This window comes from Perna viridis, chromosome 4, assembly GCF_037379345.1.
Source record: "Perna viridis isolate PV_CMFRI_1.1 ecotype Kerala chromosome 4, ASM3737934v1, whole genome shotgun sequence".
Taxonomy (NCBI): Eukaryota; Metazoa; Mollusca; class Bivalvia; order Mytilida; family Mytilidae; genus Perna; species Perna viridis.
The window spans coordinates 31,111,125-31,136,752 of record NC_142448.1 but is presented as its reverse complement, the minus strand read 5'-3'; the positions used below and the strand labels follow the sequence as shown (position 1 = coordinate 31,136,752).

At 33.9% G+C, this 25,628-nt stretch overlaps 1 protein-coding gene across 2 annotated transcripts; it reads left to right on the top strand.

Annotated features, from left to right (window-relative positions):
• Positions 1 to 3,898: 3,898 nt before the first annotated feature.
• Positions 3,899 to 24,889, top strand: LOC148619734 (ATP-dependent RNA helicase DHX58-like). Of its 2 annotated transcripts, XM_088579961.1 has the most exons (15): positions 3,899 to 4,231; positions 4,752 to 4,806; positions 6,587 to 7,243; positions 7,593 to 7,634; positions 8,032 to 8,286; positions 10,075 to 10,233; positions 11,207 to 11,298; positions 12,501 to 12,764; positions 15,089 to 15,251; positions 15,813 to 15,908; positions 17,645 to 17,835; positions 18,408 to 18,552; positions 22,118 to 22,342; positions 23,123 to 23,290; positions 23,730 to 24,889. In XM_088579961.1, the coding sequence occupies exons 3-15, from the start codon at positions 6,619 to 6,621 to the stop codon at positions 24,329 to 24,331; spliced, it is 3,027 nt and encodes a 1,008-aa protein (XP_088436087.1). In that variant the 5' UTR covers positions 3,899 to 4,231; positions 4,752 to 4,806; positions 6,587 to 6,618; the 3' UTR covers positions 24,332 to 24,889. The 2 variants fall into 2 exon arrangements, with proteins under 2 accessions (XP_088436087.1, XP_088436085.1); XM_088579959.1 differs by lacking the exon at positions 4,752 to 4,806 and having other exon boundaries at positions 3,900 to 4,231.
• The last annotated feature ends 739 nt before the right edge of the window (positions 24,890 to 25,628 follow it).

Genomic DNA, 25,628 nt, shown 5'->3' with positions numbered 1-25,628 from the left:
GGACATGACCATGGCCCAACAAATGTTTCCCAAAAAGGCAAACTACTTTATGAAATCGTACGAGTATGCCACTGCCAAACCCTACGGATATTTATTGATCGACATGAAACTGGGAACTCCCGACAACTTGAGATTGAGAAGCAACATTTTCCCATGGGAAATTCAGGATGTGTTCTTAGATGAAGAAAAATATAAATAGAAATGAAAAAAGATGTGTGGTCACTTCGTGAATGACCCGCGAAGGAGATGGACGCACCCGGAGCAATAAGGATTTCCATGATAGTTCCCTGTCAAGAGATTGATTCATTTAGAAGAGGGCACCAGTTGCAATGCCCTATACGTGCAATGGACGACAGCAAGGGCTCAATGCAAACCAAAGAATGAACTGACGAAAGAAGGTGAGGTCCCAAAAAGACCTCGTGGTAAACCTGCTGGAGGAGACAAAAAAGCCAACCAGAAAACAGATGTGACGCCTATAAATGGAACTGTATAGAGAGGAGTACGTAATACGTACAACATCAGCATATCAAATACTAAAAACCAAAGCAGAATATCGTGCATCCCTGCATAAGAAACAACGATCTTAAGAAATCAAGAAAGGCACTAAAGTTCAACAAGATGAATCGTATCGATCTACTGGGCCAGAACCTAAGAGGATAGTTCATAAAAAAGGAAGAGCTATATGGGAAATACAACGAACACCACCAGAAGTCATGTTACCGAGGAACGAAACGTTAAATAGAGTGAAAAAACAGCCTTGACGCCAATGATAATCGGACGGCAAGAAGACTCACAGTAAAGCGGAATCAGAAGAAGTTCGGGTAGTGAAATTACGTAAATCTTGTTGTGTAATAAAACTAGACTTAAGAAAGACCTCCTTACAAGACAGGGTATCTCAAAGCCAAAAACACCTGTTAGCAACAGCATAACAAACATATTTACTATCAGAGCCCATAATACGGGTCAAAGTATAAGTATCTTGAAAACATATGTCGCCGGGTATTTTGTGGCATTAAGAAAAATGTCGTCCTGTATATTTTTTATTCTGAAAATACAATTAATCAACTTTGTAATATAAAATTGCAATAGCGAGCTTAACATTTCTCATATTGAACTATTAAATAATTCCGAACATTTATTATATTTATAATTGACTAACCTCAAAATACAGGGAACTGTTGCAAAACAGTCCACTCTGTTCCACGTATGCCCATACAATGTAATGACTACAGGTGTGACAGGCAGTTAGTAAACAGGTGATATTTTTCATGCAAGAGTGCATTCAAATTAAGGTGCGTTTGACTTTTGAATTTGGTCCGTCAGTTAATATGACATGATGATGTAATGAATGATTAATGAATGAAATGACTTGGATAAATCAATAGTTTTAATTAAATAAAACCAAAAATACGGAAAGCTAAATGGACCTTCCCGTGTCAAAAATACGAAAAGCTAAATGGACCTTCCCGTGACATTAACTATAGCGATAAAAGGTTTCTTGTTAAAAAAAAAACATTATACAACACTTAAACCAAAAAAAGGGGGCCAAGGAAACAAACCAAGAATGAAAATAATGAGAGAAAAAAATATACTCCGTAGTTGTATGGTTTACCACCATAACGGATCAAATCTAGTACACGCGACTTGTAATCATTGAAAGTAAGAAAAAGAAACCGGTTTACCCGATAGTGCCTCATAACACGTTCAAAGCATGTTTGGGTGTACGCGACATGCAAATATCGAAAATAATATAGCAGTAAAAAGTTCAATATCCTTATGATAACAAAAGAAAAGAATTAAACGAGCACACAAGTCTCAAACTTTAACAAAAAATAGCGTAAGAACAAAGTACGAATGAAAATATGGATAGAAATTTAAAATTCGTCAATGGTTTACCCAAAACAACCCCATAACGGGAAAAATCAAGAACACGCGACATGTAAACATTGAAAGTATGAAAACAGGAATTTACCCACTAGAGCCCCTTAACACGAATAAAATCGACGAAAAGGTTGAGTGGGTCTGTAATAGGTGATGAAGTGGTCGACTTTAAAAATATAATTATAACAAAAATGAAAGGCAATACACCATTCAAAAGCTATTAACGTTCCAAATGTAAACATCAATTGTAAACCTTACAATTGTCAGGATAATCTTTAGTGGTTAGTCAAAATAGAAACATTAATTACTCAAACTGAATACACAAAAAAAAAAAACATTAAACAAAAAAATGATAAAAATTGATTTCCTTGTTGTTAACATTGCACAACACGTCCTTACACCTGTAATGTATTCATAAAGCGCAATAAAAAGCGGTTAAAAATCAATACACGGGCTATTGAAATCACCAGAAAAATGGAAAGTTTAAAACATCTATCTAATCCGTGAAACATCTATTCAAATTACACAATCCATTGAACACAAAGAAATCCAAATAAAAATTTAAAATCTATTCAAAGTGCCCATTCAATTATTACACAAAGACAATGAAATTACAAATAATTTACAAAAATAATTAAAAAAAAACAATTGACGTTAATGAAAAAAGTGATAATTAAAAAATATATATAAACAAATAAAGATAACTCTTGTCATAATACACCCCCTTATTATACTTTCCGGTTTATAGTACTATATATTGACACTAATTAGGACACTTAATGAGGATACCTATGGAGGTCGTTTCCTCCCTCCTTACATTTAAGACTCCCCTTCCTACATCAAAGGTCCCCGTGTCCCTTTATTGGTCCCCTATTTAAGTCCACTGCCGGTCACCCAAGGTCTACTTCCGGCCCCCTCCCCCTGCCGGTCACTTCCGGTCCACGGTCACTGGATGTAACGTCATGCGGGGCTAATCCACCCAAGAAATACGACCTGAAACGATCATCCTTACTACTGTCGGGTCTAGTCTTTGGCTGTGCGGTTATTAGTTTTTTACGCGCGTTGTACAGATGTCCTCGACATGATTCGAATTTTTGTTGAATGTTGTTGAATCATTCTATCTGTGTCGTCGTTCCATTCTGGGCTGCGTAGTTTGGAAACCTCGTCCTCGTATGTTGTTGGTACTGATGTAGTACTTTAGGAGGAATGTTGTTCATAGTGTCGATAGAAGCTGTGCAGTTGCAGGTAGTGCATATCCAGTATACTCTATCATTTCGTCTGCACTTTACTCAGAAATTGTAGCAATTACGGACTTAAGTCTAGTTACCATGTATATTTGTAACATAGCTGACATCTAACTGTGCATTAGCCATATTGATACTAAACTGAAGAGGAGCTAGATAGTAAAGGGTATTGATACAACTGTATGTGAATATTTCTCACTATTATATTGTTTTAATCGTGTGATTTTCTCATTAAAATTAATTACCTAAATGATAAGAGCATCAAACACATCCATACTTTTACTTTTTTATGTACACTTATTTATTTTTAAACCATGGTGCAATTTAATATTTTCCTAAAATATTATTTTCAATGTGAGCATATTGTATTAGTAATGCACATTTTTCAGTTTAAATAATTCAGATCTGACTGTCAATTTCCGATATTTACCTGTAATCAAGTACTTAATTACAATCAAAACACCTACTGTATTTTGTATGTTGGCATTCCTTTAAGACACCATCTGCCAAATCATGGATGTTCTTTTACTATTTTAGCTAAAGTATTTTGCACCAGTTGACCCCATCAGAAATAAGCTTTAGGGCTTTCATGGGCTATCCAAGTGGCAATTAATATCAACTTTTTCGGCTTTGTTGTAATTTAGCATAACTATTAGATATGACCTTTCTTTACATTTTATATATTCTCAAATAACTTGTAATATGCATTTATTAGATATAATAAGTTAACGCGTTCAATTTATGTTTGTATTGTGATATGTAAAGGTATATAACACTATACTATTTATATCTATATGAACTCGAATGACATGCATATGTATGTTAATATTTGACCAAAACAGGTCTATCTATCTATGACCAACAAAGGGTTTTTTTATGTGGAAGAAGTCTTCTCTACCATTGTCATTGACATCGCCCTATTGGGGTTGGTGTTCGCTCATCAGGAGGTGTATTTGGTTGTGTAATGATTCGCACTACTTCAGGATCATGATATTACGTCATACCTTGGTTATACATAACAACCATCAATGAAGATATCAGTGGCTATCAATAATCTCGAGTCAATGGTGAAATTTATGTTAATCGGAACTCAATCAAAATTATAGGTATGTCTTCCTATATATAAAGCAATTGTTGTATCTTCTTCTGAATGTTTGTTATTGATGTATTATTTGAAGTTAATAATACACATTAAGTAATATATACTTCTACTTTTACTTTCTTCTCGCTGTTTTTCGGAAGTCGTGTTTCGTTTTCTTAATCAATTTCGATTGAAAGCAACAACAATGTTATGTATTATATCCTGGTAAACTGAGATACAGTATCATTTCAAAATTATATATTGACTCAGTTAAAAATATACTAACGAAAAACAAGTCATGTCCCGGAACTAACAAAAAGTGACTGTCTTTACGGAGAAAATTCATCGCTTCGTTAAATCAAAGAAATAAAAATATATAGGTTAAGATTGCGTTTCAGGAAAAACTAAATTCATCTTTTCTGATAGATTTCGAGTCTTTCTCATCTTTTTTCACTTATGAAAAGAAGTGAATTTTATGTTTTTAAAAAGTTAGGGAAATACTCTGATTGTGTCCTTTGATATAATCAGAGTTTTGTTTTTCAAAGGTGGGTTATAGGTTCTGACAACAGCATGCGCAACAGCGGAACTGCGGAGATACATATATGTACATCCTAGAGAAACTCCCTCATTATTTAACAAGGCAGATTTTCAAATAAAAATATTGATTTCGCTTGCTACTTAAATATAAATAAAATTATTACACTTGCGAAGCAAAAATTTTCATCCGACACTCCCCTTTTCCCATTGTAATGTCCTTTATTATTTTTACTAGTCTCGCACATAAGGTTCATGTATGATAGAGGTCACGGCGCTCGCTAATTTAGACAATGCCAACTCTATATTATGCACGATTCCGTCATTTAATTGAAATATAGTATGGTACATAATAAATGTTGTCAACTTTTCCCTCTATGCTGAGAAGCATCAAACTATTTTCCGGATTTATAATTTTGTACATGTACAATATATACTGTATACAAATCACGATAAACGACAAATAAATATGAACAAAAACGCTGCACGACGTCACCCCTTTGCACAGATGAACGGGAAATAAAAAAAACGAAACTTGATGAACGGAAAGAAACGGTGCACGATGGCCTGAAGAACACAACATTACAAAGTCTTAATTTCAGTCGAAGTTAGGACGAGTCATTGCCCTTGAAAAGCAAATTAATTACTTTTTTTCAGTTTTATCCATACAGTACTTGTATGGTATATAAGTGGATGAGGAATGGGGGATGGGGATTCTGAAGGGGAGGATGGGGAAATTTGTTATAAAAGTATTTATTGACATGAAAAAATATATTAAATTATATTTAGAATATCAGTTTAAATGTTTAAGTATTTATAAATAAAAGATCTATTTAATAATGTAGATATTTGATAAGAAATATGCAGTGGGGATTCAATGGGTGGATGGGCATTTTTTTATATAAGGATTGGGGAATTATCAATGGGAATTGGGATCAGGACAATAAGAAATGGGGAAAGGGGGTGGTATATGGTGTAAGTGGGAAGTTCATACTATCCAAGAACTGTAATGAAATCTATCTGTGGTCAAATTGTGGTGAAAATCCGTTGACCCATGTTGGAGTTATTGCCCTTTTTAGACGTGTTTGTGCTGTTTTTGATGTTATTACTTTCAAAAATCTTCTTCTCAAAAACTACTGTATAGAATTCAATGAAAGTTGGTATTTTGTTTTCAGGGTATCCTTGACAAAATGAACGTTTGCATTTTTTATTGGTTAAAAACATTGCTGCCTTTACTAAAAATTGAACATACAATGTCTCGTACAGTAGTTTTACGCATATATCTCCAAAACTGTAAGGTTTGGCCAATATCTTTCAATTGCTGAAATATCCTTATTATAAGGCCTACAAAAGTCTTCCCGGGATCAAAGTTGTCAGACCTTGCCCTTGTTATTGCCCTTGAAAGACAAACTTTAACTAGGTGAGCGATTCAGGTTCCTGGGAGCCTCTTGTTTTTTTCTAATTGTATAGTCAAATTCTATAAAGCAAAAAACAAAAACATCTAGTAAACGATGACATTGGTACACTTGTAGTGTTTTCATGGCCTTAGAAGGTGTCGAACGTTACATTCATTCTTGGGATACGTATACAGGATATCAGCTTAATGTAAGACAAAACCCAAGAATATGAGTCTCATGGTAGTTTAAAAACATCAACGTTGATGCGAAGTTTGTCGGAAAAGTAGAAATAGTGAGTTTCCTTTATCATATAAACTGAATTTTTATTATAGTTTCCGTAAATGTCATCATAATTTCTTCATTTTTATCGTATCGGTTTAAATAATGACTTCAGAAAGATGTAATACTTTATGTATCAACAAACGAAGAATTTACTTTTATTTTCTCAGCCTCGAAGTATCCAGCGACAGTTTCATTTGGAATGACTTCAAGTAGAACGAATTTTGCCAGGTTAGGTCATGTACATCAGGATATAGCTCCAAAACTCTGGCAAACAATTCTAGTACTGTATGAGCCAAATACAAATCTGCAATCTGACTGTTCCAGAAATAAATTTCTGAAAAATAAAAATGGATTGACACCTGAAGAGTGGGAAAAAGTTCGTAAAGCTAAAACAGACGACTACAAAACCTTCGATATTTCGCTACTCTACAAGCTTTTCAGAAATTTGAATTTTGCACCGAACACCTCAGTACCACATTTTGATCCACCGAAGAATGGATACGGCCATCCACGTGGAGTGGATCCAGGAGATACGAGTCCAGGAGGAGAACTTGAGAGATTCCGAATCATGAGAAACGAACTTTTCCATAGAGGTAGTGCAAATGTGAGCGATCAGGAAATGACAGAAAATTTCAAACAACTTGTAGAAATAGCAGTTCGCCTCGAAAAAATGTACAATCTTCACAAACATGGCTTTGTGACTGATATAAAGGAATTACAAACGTGTTGTATGGACGAGGAAACAGAAGCGGAATATGCAAGAAAACTTGAGGTTCAGTTTCAAAGGGAAAAGGCTTTGGAGGATAGAGTGGCTGTTCTTGAAGGTCTAGTTTCGTTTCTGATATAATACTTCATAATGGGTAGAATTTAAAAAACAAAACAAAAAGGCAAAAGCTTTGTTTCAATGACATATGAAAGTTTATTACTATGTATACCAAGTAAACGGTTCTGTGTTTTCGCTGAGACGAATTGTCCCGTAAATGGGAGGGGAGGGTAGGCAGTACCTACATCATTTTTGAGTTGATAAATGGTTGGATATCAGCCTAAGTATAATGATATAAAATAATTCAGTTATATTCTTCTTAGATTTTTTTAAAATTCGATCAAAAGTATAAATTTTATGTTTTTGCTTTAATGCAGACTAATGCATTATATTTTGTTTCTATTTTATAGAAAAGATGGACAGTCTTGGTTCTCCAACAAGTACGGACAAAAGTATGTAAATAAGCTTTTCATTAATTTAAGACACCAGTTGGTTTTTTTTCTAATATATTCATAGCTTAATAATCATGAAGAAAGTCTACCGTAATAAGCTTTCGAACATTGTGCAATGTTTCCATTTATTGGACATTATTCCTGTATCCACCAATAGAATCACAATTTTACATTTAAAAAAAAGTTATATCAGTCTCATGATCAACTTCAAAATCTCGGAATCGTTATATGTTTTGAAGAATTTTAAAAACGCCTTAAGTCGCACACAAATTTATAAGAACAGTTTGGAATGGTGCATTACTTAGTAGTTCTGTAATTTATAACGAAATCGAATAGTTTCGACATTCAACGAAACTGGATACTTATTCTATCTTTTAAAATACTTAGTCCATTGTAGATGTTTACATAAAGCCTTTAGAAGACGTCACATGTTTCGAAGGAGAGAAGGTTAGCCTAGAATGTGTTGTTGCAGGAGGAAAAAAGCCTAGTAAATGGTACAAAGGAGAGTATGCTATATACTCTGATCACATCATAGATGAATCTAAAGACCAGAGCTATAAACAAACTTTTCTTCGTGTTACAAGGGAAGATGCTGGAATTTACAAAGTATTGATTGGTGGTGAAATATGTGAAGTCCGATTGAATGTTATTGGTGAGTCATCAGTTCTATTTTACTGTTACTGTTACCAGCACTGATGCATTTTATCCTGCTTTGGTTAATGTTGTCAGGAACTGTCTACTTTTAAAACATGGATCTAGTGTTTTCAAAAAATGTTAAAGGCTAAGTCAAACATATTCAGAAATTATTCAAAAACTGCATTTTGACGATTTACAAAAGATCCGCTGATGATCTAAATAGAGATTAAATCGTAGTAATTTGCATGTGCTGACAAACAGCTTCCCTCCGTGTAGAATGAAAGTAAATGTAATTTTATTTCGAGGTAATCGGGTGATACATGTGGATGAATGTTTATATTTAGAAAAGTGACTGACCAAAATTACATTTTAATAAATTATTAAAATATGCATTAAACATGTCAGAAATGAAACAAAAAGTGAAAAAAAAATATTTTGTTCATAAGTAGTAAGATCAAAGATTTTTTTACAAAAATTGAATGTTGCTTATCAAGCCAGGAAGCGATTCAGGCAGCCTCTAGTTAAATTTTCTGAGTTTGCATATACACAATCCACAATCAATGACAAATAAGTTGTTGTTCCTGCAGATAAAGCGCCAAATAAGATCGTCTTTGTTTGGAATAGTCACTTAAAAATCAGTTCAATAACAAAATGAAGTATTTAAACAAAACAAGGTAATCTAACAAATGGAACCACAACACAATCGAGAGACGAAATCATAGATTTTCAAAAAATCATTTATATCTTCTTTTGGCGTTTCCACGAAGAACGGAAATTTAAATTAGATCTGGCTTTCCAAACCTTAACTTCATAGCGTTTACATACGGAGCCTTTCATTGTTGGGTCAGTCATCTGCACTTTCAAAACCCTATTTCAGCTGTTTATCTACATCTTAGAAGGTTTTAAATGGTCTACAAGATACTAGATGCGAAACATGAAAAAAAACTAATCACATGTGGATTTTGAAAAGTTTATATGTAAATGAACTTGCAGATAATCTTAGCTGAGTAAAGCAGCACAAAACCTTTCGATTTTACCTCTCTTCGTACGACTATTTCATATCAGCAACTAAGCAACTAAACGAAAGACTGAACATTAAAATTCGATGCTGCTTTTCTTTTAAAAACGAAATGGCTGGTATAGGTCAGTTCCTAGGTGAAAGTAATTCTGAGTCCAACAACAAAGAAACTGATTAAATTGAAACTTCATGTATGTTGATTATTTTTTAAACAACTTATTTGTTCAGGTTGGTGGATTATTTTTTTTTTAATATTTAGCATTCGGATGAGCTCTACTTGAGCATCTCTATTTGTTCTTTTCCTTCACTTCTTCAAAGCCGAAGTTATCCAAAACTTACAACAATAAAAGGATCCCCAGTGGACATAATCTTTCAATGGCACATTTCTCAAAATAAATGATGGTTTATCATTACATAATCCTACATGTGGTGACTATTGTCATCTAATCAACCGAAGTGAGATTGACACTAAGAACATTTCAAAGTTGGGTTTCTTATCTAGACCTTCATCTAGAAATTAACTAAAGTGGAAAACTTGCAATTGAACTTTATAACAATCGCATAGACTTTGAGTTCCCAGTAATCAACCATTTCTTCCTTTGTTGTAACAATCAAGCGTCATAAGCGTATCGAGTAATTTTTTTTTTTTTTTTTTTGGTATCTACAAATAACTAATACGCATTCCTGGCTTAACCACTTAAAAAAGAACATTCTGAGTAGTACACTTTGGTATGTTGCTCAAAAGAAATGACTTACGCTCAAATTCGTGATTATATTATGTTACAGAAAGGCCACCTTCATTGATTGACTTGCGAGATTATCAAAAAGAACTTGCTGAGTATGCCCTTAATGGGAAGAACACCATTATTTGTGCCGGTACCAACGCTGGGAAGACATATGTTGCTTTTCATATTATTGAGTGTCATCTTCTGAAAAAGCCGAAAGGTATTCAATGATATATTTTTTTTCACAGAAATATTAAACCATGACAGTCATAACAGTTAAAATACTGGTAATAAAACATAAGGTATGTAATTTGACTTTCATATTTATATTCGACAATACTTTTAACTTTAGATTTATGTTAATTTTTACCTGATGTTACGTTTTATATGTAGACAAATTATTCAACTGTCTTACATGGAAGAGTTGTAACAATAAACTTCTTGTAAGAAATTGAGACAAAAATACCAATGAAAACTTCTGCAACCGAGTTCTAGCGACAAGGCTAAGATATTAGAGAAATATTTATAATGCAACGATACAATATGTCTATATAAAAATATCTATAATGAGGCCTAGACAAACAATCGACATGTACCAAGCTGAAAAATTGAACGACAGCAAACCAGTGAGAGAATATCCCGTTTGTTTTTTATTTAATCACTTTAAGAGATTTAGGGAGACAATCATTGTATTCCTGCAATTTTCTTTACTTTATTTTCTTTTTCATAAGAAAATAACATCATGGTGTTTCATGCCTTTTATATTGATTCGTTTTTTTTTTCAAAATAACTTACGTTTTTCATGCATTTTTTATACAATTGTTAATTAAACGGATTCAATGTGTATTCGCTATTTGTTGGTTCTTTTCGTAAATTGTCCGTATCATTGGTATCAATGCGTTTAGATCGTTAGCGTTACGTATATTGAACGTTAGGGCTCGTTCCATGTTCGCTTTTGTGTTCGTTCTTCGTTTGTTAAAAATCGTTCTGAATACGCAATACTCATTGCAGATTCGAATTTAGCTCGTTGAAAGCTTCAAGTTGCATATGACAAGTGAACAGCTTGTGTTCGCAATCTAACTGTGCGTTTAGAATTCAAATTACACTTAGGAAATCGTATTGTACTGGGTTAGGAGCACCTCGAGACCTACAAATTTATCTTCGTTTTTAATAATAATTGTTCATTTTTTCAGCAGGCAAAGTTGTCTTTATAAACAAAACCAATGTGCTACTTGGACAACAGTACAAAAGAGCATGTGATACATTTGTAGACCTACAGATGCAGGTTCTTTTAATTACTATATTTTTATAATAGCATCAACATGCGTAAACCTTACTTGGAATTTTTTTCTCACCCCCTTTTGTTTTAAACCAGAAAGATCCATGGAAGGTTACTTCCGTTTTTGTGACCTTTCATTATTTCGGCGCAATTTTCTAGTACCATTTCAAAAAGTCAAAAGAGAATAAAGTAAAAAAGGGTATAATATGGTTTGATTTCTAGAATGAAGAGAAATTTTTGTAAAATGTAGAATATGGATTGCATAGGCCGAATAAGTCTATTGATAAATATATTTTTTTCTAAGTTTTATGGTTGTCATCATTTAACGGTGTACCCATTGGCACAATGAGAAATGATTTGTTCAATGTGTCAAAGTTTTCCGTTTTCCTTTCGTTTATCCCAGACAACATTTTATGAGCTACTCAGCAGGTGTTTCTAGAAAAGCAGAGGACATTTATACCCTATTTGTGCACCTGGTCAATGTTCCCAGTTTACGTGGAGTCCAAATTGCACATATACTTTTGTTTCTTTGTCCGTATAAGTTTGTTAATGGTTGTCTTGTGTTCTTTGTTGTGTGTGTCTGTTTTTCCCGTCTGATATTTGTCCCTGGATTGCGTTCTTTTGATTTCCGTCGGAATCTTGGTTCCCTTGATTACTCTTTACTGGGTAAGAAAATAAATGGTTTTAAAATATTCCGTATATGGCAACCCAAAACTTCTTTAAACGAAATATGCAAATTGACACGATTATTCTGTACAGTGAGGTTTACCGACAACAACAATGTAGTAAGTATGTTTTCAAATGTATTTTGTCAATAACAAAACATGTCCCAATGTTTTGAAAAAGAAAAACAAGATCATGCGTTAGCATAAAATCCATTAATTAACTACTTCTTTAAATACACAATCTTTTGAAAGTAGATTAATTCAGATATTCTTAATGTTATGGATATCTAGAAGTATTAGGTTTTATCTAATCATTTAGAACACACAGAAACATCCAGATGGGGTAAATAGTTATATGCATGGGTATTAGTCTGTTTGTATAGTGCTATTTTGGTCTAAGGAGACGCAGAGGTTTACTCCGAAAAAATAAAGTTCTCGGGAATTCGTTGTGTAGGAATCTACATTTACATGATTACATATATCATATTAACTCAATTTGTGTATAAAGAAAATGTTATAACGAATAAACTATATATATTTTAGGGAAGGATAAAGCTGTGGAAAGCAGATGAGGATGATAGCAGTGAATTTGCAAATGCAATCGAACGGTCAAGCATAATTTTCTTAACTCCGATGTCGCTATGCAATCATTTGATGGACACAGCTGAAGTTAAGGTGTCTATTGGAGATTTCAGCCTTTTGGTATTTGATGAGTGTCACCATTGCCACGACCATGACCCTTACAATGAAATCATGGTTCACTACAGGAGAGCAAAGTACGAAGAAAAAATGAGCAAATTACCACAGGTAGTGTATACTTTTACAGTAATAGAACATTGTGTAAAGTGTGCATTTCTAACTCATTGTTTCATTGTTATTCCTGATACACGTGTTACTGAAGAAATAAGTCCTTGATGCCGGGCTTCATGCTTATTTTAATATGGGTAAGCACTATATTTGTCATTATTTTTTACTGAGAGTCACCATGCCTACCTATGTTAAAATAAGCATACATTACACCAGGAATCATGGACAAAAGAGTTATTTTGTCAGTGAGGCGCTCCTTAGGAAAACGAAATATTTGGCTCTTCCAATAACCTCCTAAAATTATTTATTAACAATAGCGGTACTATTATTTCAACTCTTTCAACAATAATATTAGTATATAATTGCATGTATAATATGAAGTAACATTTATAATTAAGAAACGAAAATTAAACAACATTTACAAATAAATAAATCAACGGCTTCATGTCATGACGTCAGGTCACCAAGGTAGTTCTTACAAAATATTAAAAAATCACGGTCCTCTGGAACAAATTTAATTCTTTGTTACTGACATTTCAATGTTAATTTGTTACCGTGATCATGTCTTTCAATGCTTAGCCGATATTTGTGGCCGAAACCGACATTTTATATGCGTCATACAGCCAACTGGCATTTTGAATAGGTTCATTGCCAATGGGATTATCATGTTCTCGATTCGGTTTCTCTCTATAGTAAATTGTTTTATAATTAATAACCTGGTAATTCATAATCAAACCAATCTTCAATGGTACCGGTTATGAAGTCATATATATTTGTTTACTTATCCAAACGACACATTTTACACCTGCTTAAAAAGACACGTGGGAGTGTCGATAGAAAAGGTTAACTTCTGACTAAAACATTAGATATGTTCTTAAAAGACCCAAGTCCGTATTCAACGATCGTGAGGCACTTGAATGCTTTTCCTCACCACACGAGAAATATGTTATCGTTCCTGCGGACAAAGCTTCGAACAGCATTGTATTTGTTTGTAAAGCCCATAACCTCAGTAGCCTTATTAATGAATTTGGCATTGATAGTAACATTTCAGGTAACATCAAAACAAAATGTGAGGACTTACCTTACTTGTATTGGATTTCCAAACTTCTTAAGAACCCATACAAAGAAAGGTATATTGCAGGATCTTCATCTTGCTCCACAAAGGAGATGTCAATTCATCTTACAAAGATATTGTCGGCAGCGAAGGATTGATCAAAGCAAGCTTATTGCAATACCACCTACTCTTGTAGTGGCATTAATCATATGTGGATACTTAGAAATTCTAAAGATTTATTTCAAAACCAAAAATCCCGTAGTTTTTCGGAAATAAGTTCTCTCCAAACTTTTGACCTCAACTCTTTACACTACCTTATCACATGATAAGTTGAGATATCGTTTGCAAGGACTCATACGTTAATCTTTTGCTGTTTCAAAAAATTATGTTGTTCTCGGTTACAAATCCACATATTTTTTTCTAAAACATCACAATGTGTGCTACACAGAAAAGCAGGTTCGCGATATGCTTGATTTACTCACTGATAACATATTTGTCACATTTGGAGGAGCTATTTTTCAACAAGTTGGCATTCCAATGGGCACAAACTGTGCTCCTCTACTAGCCGATTGATGATGTATTGTCCATCAACACTCTTCTTTTGGTAAATGGTTACCGTCAATATATCCACCAGAACTCAAAATAAAGGAGACTTAGGAAACAGCATGTTCTGCATCTTTTTTTTTACATACATCTCTAATATGACAACAGTGGTCATCTCAGCACTAAGATTTATGATAAAAGAGACGAAGACTTTAATTTTAATATAAATTTAATATAAATTTCCCTTACCTGTGCAGCAATATTCCTTCATCTCCTGCATATGGTGTTTACATTTCAAAATTGATTCGCTGCGCTAGTGCAAGTACTACCAACTCTGATCTCCATGAACGCCATAATATCTGCGTAACAGACGCCTGAATCAAGGATATGAGGAAATGCGTCTTACAAGGTCTGTTACCAAATTCTTTTTTAGATATCAGTCCTTGTTTGAATAATACCTAGTTTCTTCTAAAACGATGAGTAATCATGATTTTTCATCAGATATTTCATCCTGATGTTTTCAGTCATAAGTATTGCTGCCTCTGTAGTCTGTGTAGTACATGTATGCTAAATGCTTATATGAGAACACCAAACACAAAATTTGTAATTTCCTTTTTCTGTGGATGTGGTATATCAAGTGCTCAAGTAGCCAAATCTATATGTACGTTTAAATGTGAGTTTCTGTTTTCCCTTATTTACAATGTACATATACGGTTATAATGTACAGATTTTAGGTCTGACTGCCTCACCTGGATCTAACAAAGCTAAGGACGTAGCTTCTGCTAAAGATCACTTAAGAATTGTAATGACTAATTTAGATGTAGGTCAATTGTCTGTGGTGAAAAAACACAAACAAGAGCTACTGGAGTACAGCTCAATACCAGACAAAGGTCAGGATAATGTAATTTACTTACTTTTGCAGGTACTTATTTTCGCGCTTTGTTTTTGGTTTTCAAACACATCCGAAAGAGTTTAAATTTGCCTAATGTTGAAAGTTGCTATATGCTAAACACCTTATATATTTATTTTCGTCATTATATACTGATCATGAAAAAAAGACAGCAAAAATATGTACATTTCCAATAAACTGGCAACCAAAAGTAAGCATGCAATAAAGCGTCGTATTTCACTGATTCGCTCATGGCGGTAAAAATACATTGTCCACAAAATTTCAATACGGAAAGATATTTAAGATTATATAGAAATATTTTCCCAGAGTACATGTAGTTTTACATAACACATTTTTTTTACTAATATCCGTCCTTTGGTCTACATTGTATGAAAGAAAACAGTTCGGCGATTTCTATCTAACAGTAGTAATATGGCAAGCCACGGACAAATTGAAATTATTTTGACGTTTTTGTTCTATTTTTACAGGTAAATGTCCACTAAAATAGATACATGTAATAACAAAAACTATCTTTCTCTTGCATTTCATGTTACTTTTCTAGAAAATATTTTGTCAACTGCTCGACGGGAAGACCCTGTGAAGCAAATACTTTTCAAAGCTATGGAATATGTTGAACACAAACTCAACTGTCGAAAGGGTAATTTAGACTATGTTATAACTATGTATGCACATCGTATATATAAATCATGTTCATTATTGAATGAATTAACATTACCTTATGGGGACTAAAAGTTTCCTGTATGCACAGGCTTCGACATGGCTTAATAGATATTTCCACTAACTTGACGAACGAATGGACGTACCGATAGGGATCGTCTGTTTTGTTACGTGGAATGACAATTACAGTAGAAATTATGCTCAAACTAAGGCTTAACTCATTTCGATTTCATTGAAATTTTAATCAAAATTAATTTAATGCCTCTACACACTGGGCGTTTTATTTATTAGACGGAAAATCGAGTTATAATATCATACATATCTTTTGTTCGGTTATGTATCGCTAGGATTCTGGAAGGGGAGGAAACTTTTAAATGTGAATTGTCGCCCATTTTTCCTTGGCTTTATTCGTTTTATTTTTCTTGTCGCGTATTGGTGAGATCGGTATTTCCTCGGGGAACACTTCCTATTTATAAGGTGATATGACGTGCCGCTAGAATATGTGCCAATTTTCCAGCTTGTGAATAGGTGAATAGGTGGGGAAAAACGAACAAAGTTATATGAATTTGGTAAGTAAATAAAGTTTACATTATGAAATATATGGATATTCAGAATTATCCTTATCCTATTACCTGTTGTAATTCTGTTCGTATTTGTAGAATAAATGAATGATGAATATTGTTATTGTGTGTCCTAGTGTACGATTATTCAGGTGACATTCCATATATATATTGGAGTAGGTCTCTTTTTATCTGATAAACTATATGAATACATTTTTTTTCCAAATGCAAAATATATGGATAAGGTGGGGTTACAGAATCCCAGCGACACTCCTTGTTGAAGAAGTATTAGAGTATTAGAGTGCCCCTCCCAACCACAACCCCAACCGCGCGGATATTATTTACTGTTCGCACTTTGGCCTTTCTTGCTTAACCCGGAAAGGCCTACTTCAATGGCATGAAACGAAAAATAAAAAGAATATGAATTTACATAATTATTGAAGACCTGTAAGACCCTAAACGTCTTTTAGTGAAAAAGATACGAAAGTACTGAACTATGAGAAGCTCCGAAAGACGCGACTTCCTGCTAAACTGAAATCAGGCTATCAGTGCTTCCTAGCTTTGATTTTGTTTTGCATTAAATACGTTTATGAGAACTTCGTCCTCTATGACATATTCCCATTGTGCACTGTTTATAAATTTAGATCCTAATCAATTTAGAGGTCAAAAGGTGCATGTTATTAAATTAGGGATTGCTAACAGGCTTTCTAGAACTATTAACAATTTTGATTTTGAACAACTTTAAATATCAAAGAGCAGTAAAATCCTAATTTGTAAGGCTAGGAAAAAGTTTTTTTAACAAATGTAAGTTTGTTCCATTGCATATGTTCTGATTGGTGCATATAATACAATTTAAATGTACGTACTCGTGGTTTATAACAATAATAAGTTATTCATAACTATAAGCTAATTCTGTAATTTTATCTTTTACCTTATTTTGGCTGATTTGTAACAACGCAAGAAATTGGTATCTCTTCTTCAGTAAAATTCACTGCGAATTGGAGATGGTAAATGAATGCATTGAAATGCCGTCGATTCAATTAAACTAAACTTATAACATATCATATTTTGTTGTTTTTTTCCTGGAAAATGAAGATACTGTTTTGCTCTATACATGTATCTAGGAAATTAACCTATACCAATTCAAATTTTGTAGTTTCAAATTTTCTTATTGATCATCTTGGTACAAACTCAGAACTCTACAATGCCCTAGGAAACCCGCCTCGTCAGCGGACTGAGGTTCGATACATTCAGTGGATTGCTGAAACCAAAGACAAAGTTGAATATGTATTACATCTTGACCCTGCAGTCCCAAGATTACTTCTGGCATGCATGCGACATTTAGAGGTAAAATACTGAATTTCTAATTTCTTCAAATGTCCGCCCGTCCATATGTTTAACTTGCATGTAACTTTCGAACTTCGAATAAGTTTTTTTTTTTTCAAATTGGATACTCTTTGCATCGTCATGGTTTTATCTAATCCATTTCAACATTTTATATACTTTTTGAAACGTATACTTTTTGCGACTAACATGTAACGATCTGATGACCATTTGAAATGAATACAATAGACCTTCTCTTTGTAAAATGTGCGTGCATGCATTTAAAACTAAGTGTACAAGCATAAGGTGCATCATCCGGGCGTAATACACAAAACGAACATTTAATGATTTTATAAAATATAAGCATTAACTTTTTCACCTGGAAATTACACTGTCTACTTTTTTTTTGTATTACTTTGACAAGTATGGCGTGTACAATATGAATGTGTATGTTGATTGTTTATGATTTCATTGTTCACGTTTTAATCATTTCAAACGGTTCTGATGTCTCGATGCATTTAGTAAGTGATCAACAAGAAAGGATCATAATATTTCATTTGTCAACACTTAATCAAAGTATATGTGATCTATTTTAGTTGTACACAGAATGTTTAGAAGTTAACTCACTCCTTGAAATTGACCAGGTCAGGGATGTGATAAGACAGGGATACGCGGATGAGTCGTTCAATAGCCAAATGGCAAACACAGATGAGGAGAGGGATATTGTTAATAAATTGAAAGGTAAAAAACAATGCTTGATTGTTGCTCATTTCGCAAATTTTAATTTTGTTATGGAACAAAGCATTCCATGATTCTGTTGATTGTTTTGCCATCCCTATCTTTAAAACGAATGGATTTACTCATCGTAACTAGCGAATGTTTTCTGTGACTGGTTTGGTACTCAATCACTTCACAAAAAATCATTAACAGTATACCGAAGTAAAATGCTATTTTTAAGCTCCTGGATGAAGTTGCATATATGATAGTGATACTTTCTCAGTTCATATGTATAGTGTCCCCAAGATGATATTTCTAAAGTGCAAGTGCTTCTATCAAAATACTCGTGTACTGAATCAATTTAAGTCAATCGTTTGAATATTTACGCCTCGAATAATCAATTTGCAAAAATATGAAATAAAAGAAAAGAACGGGGATCGAATTCAAAAGTATGTAAATAGTTAAGTTAAACATTGAACTTTTCGAATTATTTGTAAAATGACCTTTCTGATTACGAACGACATGAAAACACACACCCAAATTTATGTTGCATGGTAGCAGTGCATACATAAAGGATATTGCTAGACAAGCAGAAGAAGCTGCTGAAAAGGAAGAACAAGGTCAACTTCACAAGTTAACATAGCTCATCAGTGGAAAATACAGAGGCAATACCAACATCCCAGTGAAAAAAAATGGTAAACTTCTTACTTCAGAGCGTGAACAAGAAGCACGATGGGCAGAATACTTTCAGAAAATACTTAACAGACCGTCAACTAATCAAATAATTGACCTGAATTACCCGGAAGTGAACACAAATCTACCAACAGTTGATGAAATAGTTACAGCCATAGAATCTCTGAAAAACGGAAAAGCGCAAGGTCTAGACAATCTGACTGCTTACATGTTCAAGGCAGATCCAACTATTGTCGCATCTATACTTCTACCTTTATTCGAACATGCTTGAAACAACAACAAATTACCCGATGACTGGTCTAAAGGTAGCATTATCAAGATACCAAAGAAAGGGGCACTCAACAACTGCAATATCTGGCGAGGGATCATACTTCTATGACTTTTTATGAGCAACTCTGCGAGTGTTTCAAGAAAAGCAGAGAACGCTTACCTACAGGTGCACCTGGTCCATGCTCCCGGTTTTTAGTGAAGTCCGAGTTGCTCATATGCTTTTGTTACTTTGTATGAATGAGTTTAGTTACTTTATGCTCTTTGTTGTGTATGTTTGTTTTCCATGTCTGGTCTTTGTCCCTGGATTACATTCTTTCGATTACTGTTATAACCTTGGTTCCTGTGATAACTCTATACCTAGTGAGATCTTAATTAGCCGAGATTATAATAAACAGAATTTCAACAGCTATAGATGAATGCCTGAGAAAAGAGCAAACGGGATTCAGAAAGGTAGAGGTTGCACTTATCAGATATTTGTTATACGTAATATCGTCGAGCATTGCACTGAGCGGCAACGAGAGATATACATCAATTTTGTTGACTTTCAGAAAGCTGTTGACAGCATACACAGAGAGAGTCTATGGAATATATTAAGATCTTATGGTATTCAAAGCAAAATAACAGATATAATCAAGAGCTTTTTCCATAACTTTACATGCAGCATACAGAACAGTAGCATACAGAACAGTAACATACAGAACAGTAACATACAGAACAGTAGCATACAGAACAGTAACATCAAGTTCCAAGTAGAGACAGGAGTAAGACAAGGGTGTGTTATGTCTTTCATCCTTTTTAACTTAGTAATCGACTGGGTGATGAGGAAAACTACCGAAGGTGCAAGGAGATGGGAAATAAACACAGTTCTAGAAGATGTTGACTTTGCTGACGACATAGCCTTGTTACCACATACACATCAACACTTACAGGATAAGACCAATCGCCTCTCAAATTTCGCTAAACATATAGGTCTCAACATCAGTGAAACTAAAGCAGAAGTTATGACCTTAAACATGTCGAACACCGCACCAATTGAAATTAATGGCAAAAATCTTCCGACAACAAGCACCTTCACCTACCTTGGTAGCACAGTGTGCGCTGACGTAGGCGCCAGCAAATACATCAAAAATAGGATCTTTATCGCACTCAATAATGTATGGAAGTCCTGCCAGTATAGCAAAACAACAAAGCTTAAACTATACCAGAGTTGCATACTTTCAACACTCTTGTACGGCTCTGAGTGCTGGAAAATGACAGAGCAAAATCAAACAAAACTGTCAACATTTCATACCAAGTGTTTAAGACGTATATTGCAAATATTCTGGTCCAATACCATCAGTCATGAAAAAGTATTGAGAAAATGGAACCAACTTGACATGGCAACAATACTGCTGAGAAGAAGATGGAAGTGGATAGGCCATGTCATCAGAAAAGACAATACCTCATACCAAAGTAGCCTTACACTGGACACCAGACGGCGGCAAAAGAAAGAGAGGGAGACCTTAAACAACGTGGAGGAGAACCATAGAAGCTGAGATGAAGGGTCGAGACCAAACCTGGGGAACTATTGAAAGGATGGCCAAAGACCGTCACCAATTGAGATTCTTTGTTGCTGCCTTAAATGCCAGCTGGCATAACGGGCAGTAATGTAAATGTAATGTAGCAGTGCGCCACTTTGCGTAATATATTGTTCAAATTCGATGTCGAACATAATCAGAATGTCGAATTTAAAAGCAAATCAAATATGTCAATGTTAACTACATGTATTTACATATGTTTACTTGGAACACCTAGATGAATGGACACAGAACTCTTCGACAAACTGTATAATTAAACTACGAAGTACCAGTTGTCCTTTCCCAGTTTCTACATTTTAAAGTCGAAATTCGATTATCGACATCCATATCGAAACTGTCTGTCAAATCAACATTTATTTAAATAAATCATGTCCTTAGATACATGTCCCTCTCAACTAGGTACATTTATCAGTTAATAATCTATATAGCTCAAGTGTTAAAAGTTATCACATGGATACCTATATGTGTCATGTGAAAGCGCACAGTTTCTGCGCACTTATTTTCAGATACACTTATATAAATATTAACACTAACGCCAAAGTCTACGAATATAATTTCAATAATTATGTCTGGTACAGCAAACACTAACATTTTTAAGGTCCTGGACATGTGTAGAGAATCCATCCTTTCAATTATGTCTTTATCTATTTTAAATAACTCGGAACAAATAATCGTATAAGCATAGTCTTTTTCAATACCATTTTTATTGCCGCTTTCCTCTTCCATGCACGTTCTTTCTTCTGCCTTTTTTAGTCTTTAACAATAAAAACAATCTTCATAAAATCAAATGACAGTTTAATAACGTTTAAAATTACTGTCGTAATGGTGGAAATCCAAATTTTGAATATTAGGAAAAAAATGGCCCTTAACATATAGATAAATGGCACAAATTAAAGGATACATTCCTCGTGTTTACCTTTAATGCTAAATCTACATTGGACTAGTTCAACGTTATATAATTATAGCTTTTACAATATATGCGATTTTTTATTACATTTGCCGAGCGGAATATCAGTATCGTAATCATACATTGTTTTTGTTCTCCACAGAGGTGTTTGCTGAAATTCGAGAAATAGGAAGGAATATTGAAACCAATCCGGACATTCAGGCAGTTCTTGGAAAACTTGAAAGTGAACACCAAAAGCACAGGGGTGAATCTAGATTTATGATTTTCGTCAAGACAAGAGCAACTGCAATGGCACTTGCAGACAGACTACCTGACTACTTACGGTCAACTTACCTCACAGGATCTCACAAATCAAAGGATGAAGGAGGTAGTTTCCTATTGTTACTTAAAAGCATGACAATTGAATATAAAAACTTGAAAAATCAAGTTCAAGTTATGATTTTAGTACATAATTTGTGTATTCGTTACTAAACCTTGAATGAACATTTCAGTACATGTATATCTACATACTTTGTACTACAACATACATGTTCATGTTGTACACACACCCACACCTGTGAGGAATGTTTACTGCTTAAAATTCCTGCAAAAAACATAATTTTTAAACGTTTTAAAGCAAATTTAGGTATATCAAAGTAACAGTTTACACTCCTTGAGACGTTTAGGTTTCCCGCATGCACGATACCTGAATGCATGCTAAACGCTCACTAAACGCACGATAAACGAACGCTTCTATCGTGTGTTTAAACAAACGCTCCTATCGTGCGTTTAAACGCACGATAGACGAACGCTCACAGCGTACGTTTAAACGCTCGATAGACGAAAAATGAAAAATTATAATATTAACAAATAATGACGAAAGGGAAAATAGAAAATTGAATTAATGAAAATATATAAATTAATAATAGTACATAAAAAAAAAATAACAGTAGAATTGAGGAAATAATCCAAGTACAAAAATAGACGAACGCTCGTATTGTGCATTTAAACGAACGCTCCCTTCGTGCGTTTAAATGAACGCTTGTATCGAGCGTTCATCGTGCGTTTAAACGAACGCAAAACGATGTGTAAACGCACGATAAACGATGCACGAACGCTAAAATGGGGAACCTAAACGTCTCAAGGAGTGTGCATATGTTATTGGTAGGACGTCCCGCAGATGAACAGGTGGAGGTCCTGGAGAAATTCCGTAGAGGAGAACATTTGTGTATTGTTGCCACATCAGTTGGTAGTGAAGGACTTGATGTACCACAATGTAATGTAATGATTAGATACAGATTTAGTGCTGATGAAATCAGTAGTCTACAAATGAGAGGTCAGGAATAATTAAATTGTTTCTCTCTTTCAAAGGTCTTCTCTGGTAGGATATTTTTGATGCAATGTAATCGTGTATTCTTGTAAATGAATTGATTGACATGTTTTATGATGATGAAAGAACTTCTGTCATCTAATTCCGATTCAGATGCTCAAAGACAATGGTAAAAAATTATTGTAAAATTTTTACAAAATCAAACCGGGCGTTTTGAGGTACTAATATAAAAGAATTTGAAAATGTTTTTTTTAATTTTCGTAATAACGATTTTAAATCGCTTTCCAAAGGTACCCTTAATTTTACTCGACTGTACAATGAAGATACGACTACCCATAGTTTCTATTCTGTAACTTATAATTATTGATTATATATTGTATAAACTGTCTTCTTTGACAAAGCAATTTTATTTATTGTATGTGATATCGCGAACTCTCAATTTTAGGAAGAATACGAAAACAGGAAGGCAGAGAAGTTATAGTGGGAACACGGCAAGAATTTGAGACAGAGTCAAAAAATATAGAGCGACAGTACTTTATGCTCAGAGCTGTTGATGAACTCAGCAGCTCCGATTTGAGTAGAGATCTAGCTTTAGCTGAAAAGAATGTTTATCAAATGGAGGATATGGAAAGAAGTATGGCAAAATCAAAAATGAGTGATAAACAAAGAGGGTTATTCGTCATCTATTGCAAGAAGTGTTCCGAAATAATAGCTGATGGCAGTGTTATGAGGCATGTCAACAACAAAATGTATCTTGTTTGCGATAAGCTTATGCTTAATAAAGTCAAAGAAGTCGATTTGCCACAAAAGAAACAGAAGAAATTTGATGGATTCCTGAAGCAAGGAAAGGCTTATGGTCTTGTTTGCGGTCACAATTGGGGAACAATTATGATTTACCAAGAATGTAAATTTGTTGTCCTGTCACAAGACTACATCAAAATATTTGACAAACAGTTAAACGGTTTTCTTAACTGTGAAAAATGGTGTGATTTAAAATTCGAGATTGATTCGATAAGCCATGAAGACATCATGCAATATAATTCGTGATTCAAGTCATGCGCAGTTCGATTTAAAACGGTACTATAACACTTAAGAATTAAATTGGTATATGTTGCCGAAAACTATATCGGTGTTGTTTCGATGTTTTTGTAACTGTGCTTCACAACGATTTCTAAATCTCGCGTCACGCTCATGTTGCACTTTTAACTAGTGCAGATTTTGTGTATTTGTTTGTTACGCGTATTACCTTTACAAGAATCATTTTTGTGCAGAGTGATTTTGGTTATTGGCCAAATAACCGACGACTCGCATAACCTAAGAATTTTGTCTGAAACAGCGCCATTTAAGCGGTCTGGACAGTTATCTTCATAATGTTAGTGTAAGACTAATCCGAGTCCAAGTTCGTAATAGGATGACATGTCAATCACCACACTTAGACAAGTTTGAACTGCATTCTAAATATACAGCACTGTAGATCAAGCAACAAATACCGAACGATTTTTATTACTGTTATGTATTTATTTAATTAATTTAAATTATTGTATTATGATGTTGCATTGAAAGCACAAAATATTGACCGATTAAATTTTATAGGTTACATTTGTATTGAGTGTATGTTTTTTATAAATGATTTACAGCCGTAGCCACATGGAATTGTAGTTCGCGTGTATAATTCATATTAACTATTCCCATTAATCTTTGTGCGTATAAATACATGTAACTATGCGTAAACGCGGTAAATACGGATTGTTTCGGTCGGAATCATGCTTGCTATAATTTATATCATACAAATTCATTTGTGATAAGTGCTGTTATCTGATTGGTAAAAATAATTTTGTTATATCTCGATGGATACAAAAATATGGACACGCCCCTATTCAGTTAAATTCAGAGCTACTTTTTTCAAGTTTAAAGATAAATATGTTTTAAAATTAATTTATAAGAATTGGCTTTGATAAAAATTTTGTCTATTGAAAAATAAGATAAATTTTCCATGTGCATATTTGGTTTATTGCAAAAAATTAGAAAATTTATGTTATTTTTCAATAGACAAAATTTTTGTTATTGCCGATTTTTAATTGTTTGTTTTCCATTCGCCCTGATACGTTTTGCCACGAAGCCCGTTCGCCCCTGGTTATTTTGCCCAATTTCTAATGTTCCGGCAAATGCAGATATCAAAATGCACTATAATAACACAAGATAACTCAATTCAAAGCATGTCGGAGTCCGATGTAAAAATTAAAAAAAAAAAACATAAAACAAGCATAAGTAAAAGTAAACACAGCTGAAGACATGTAAACTGATAACCATCCGCCCACGTCCTGACATATGTATATTTAGTATT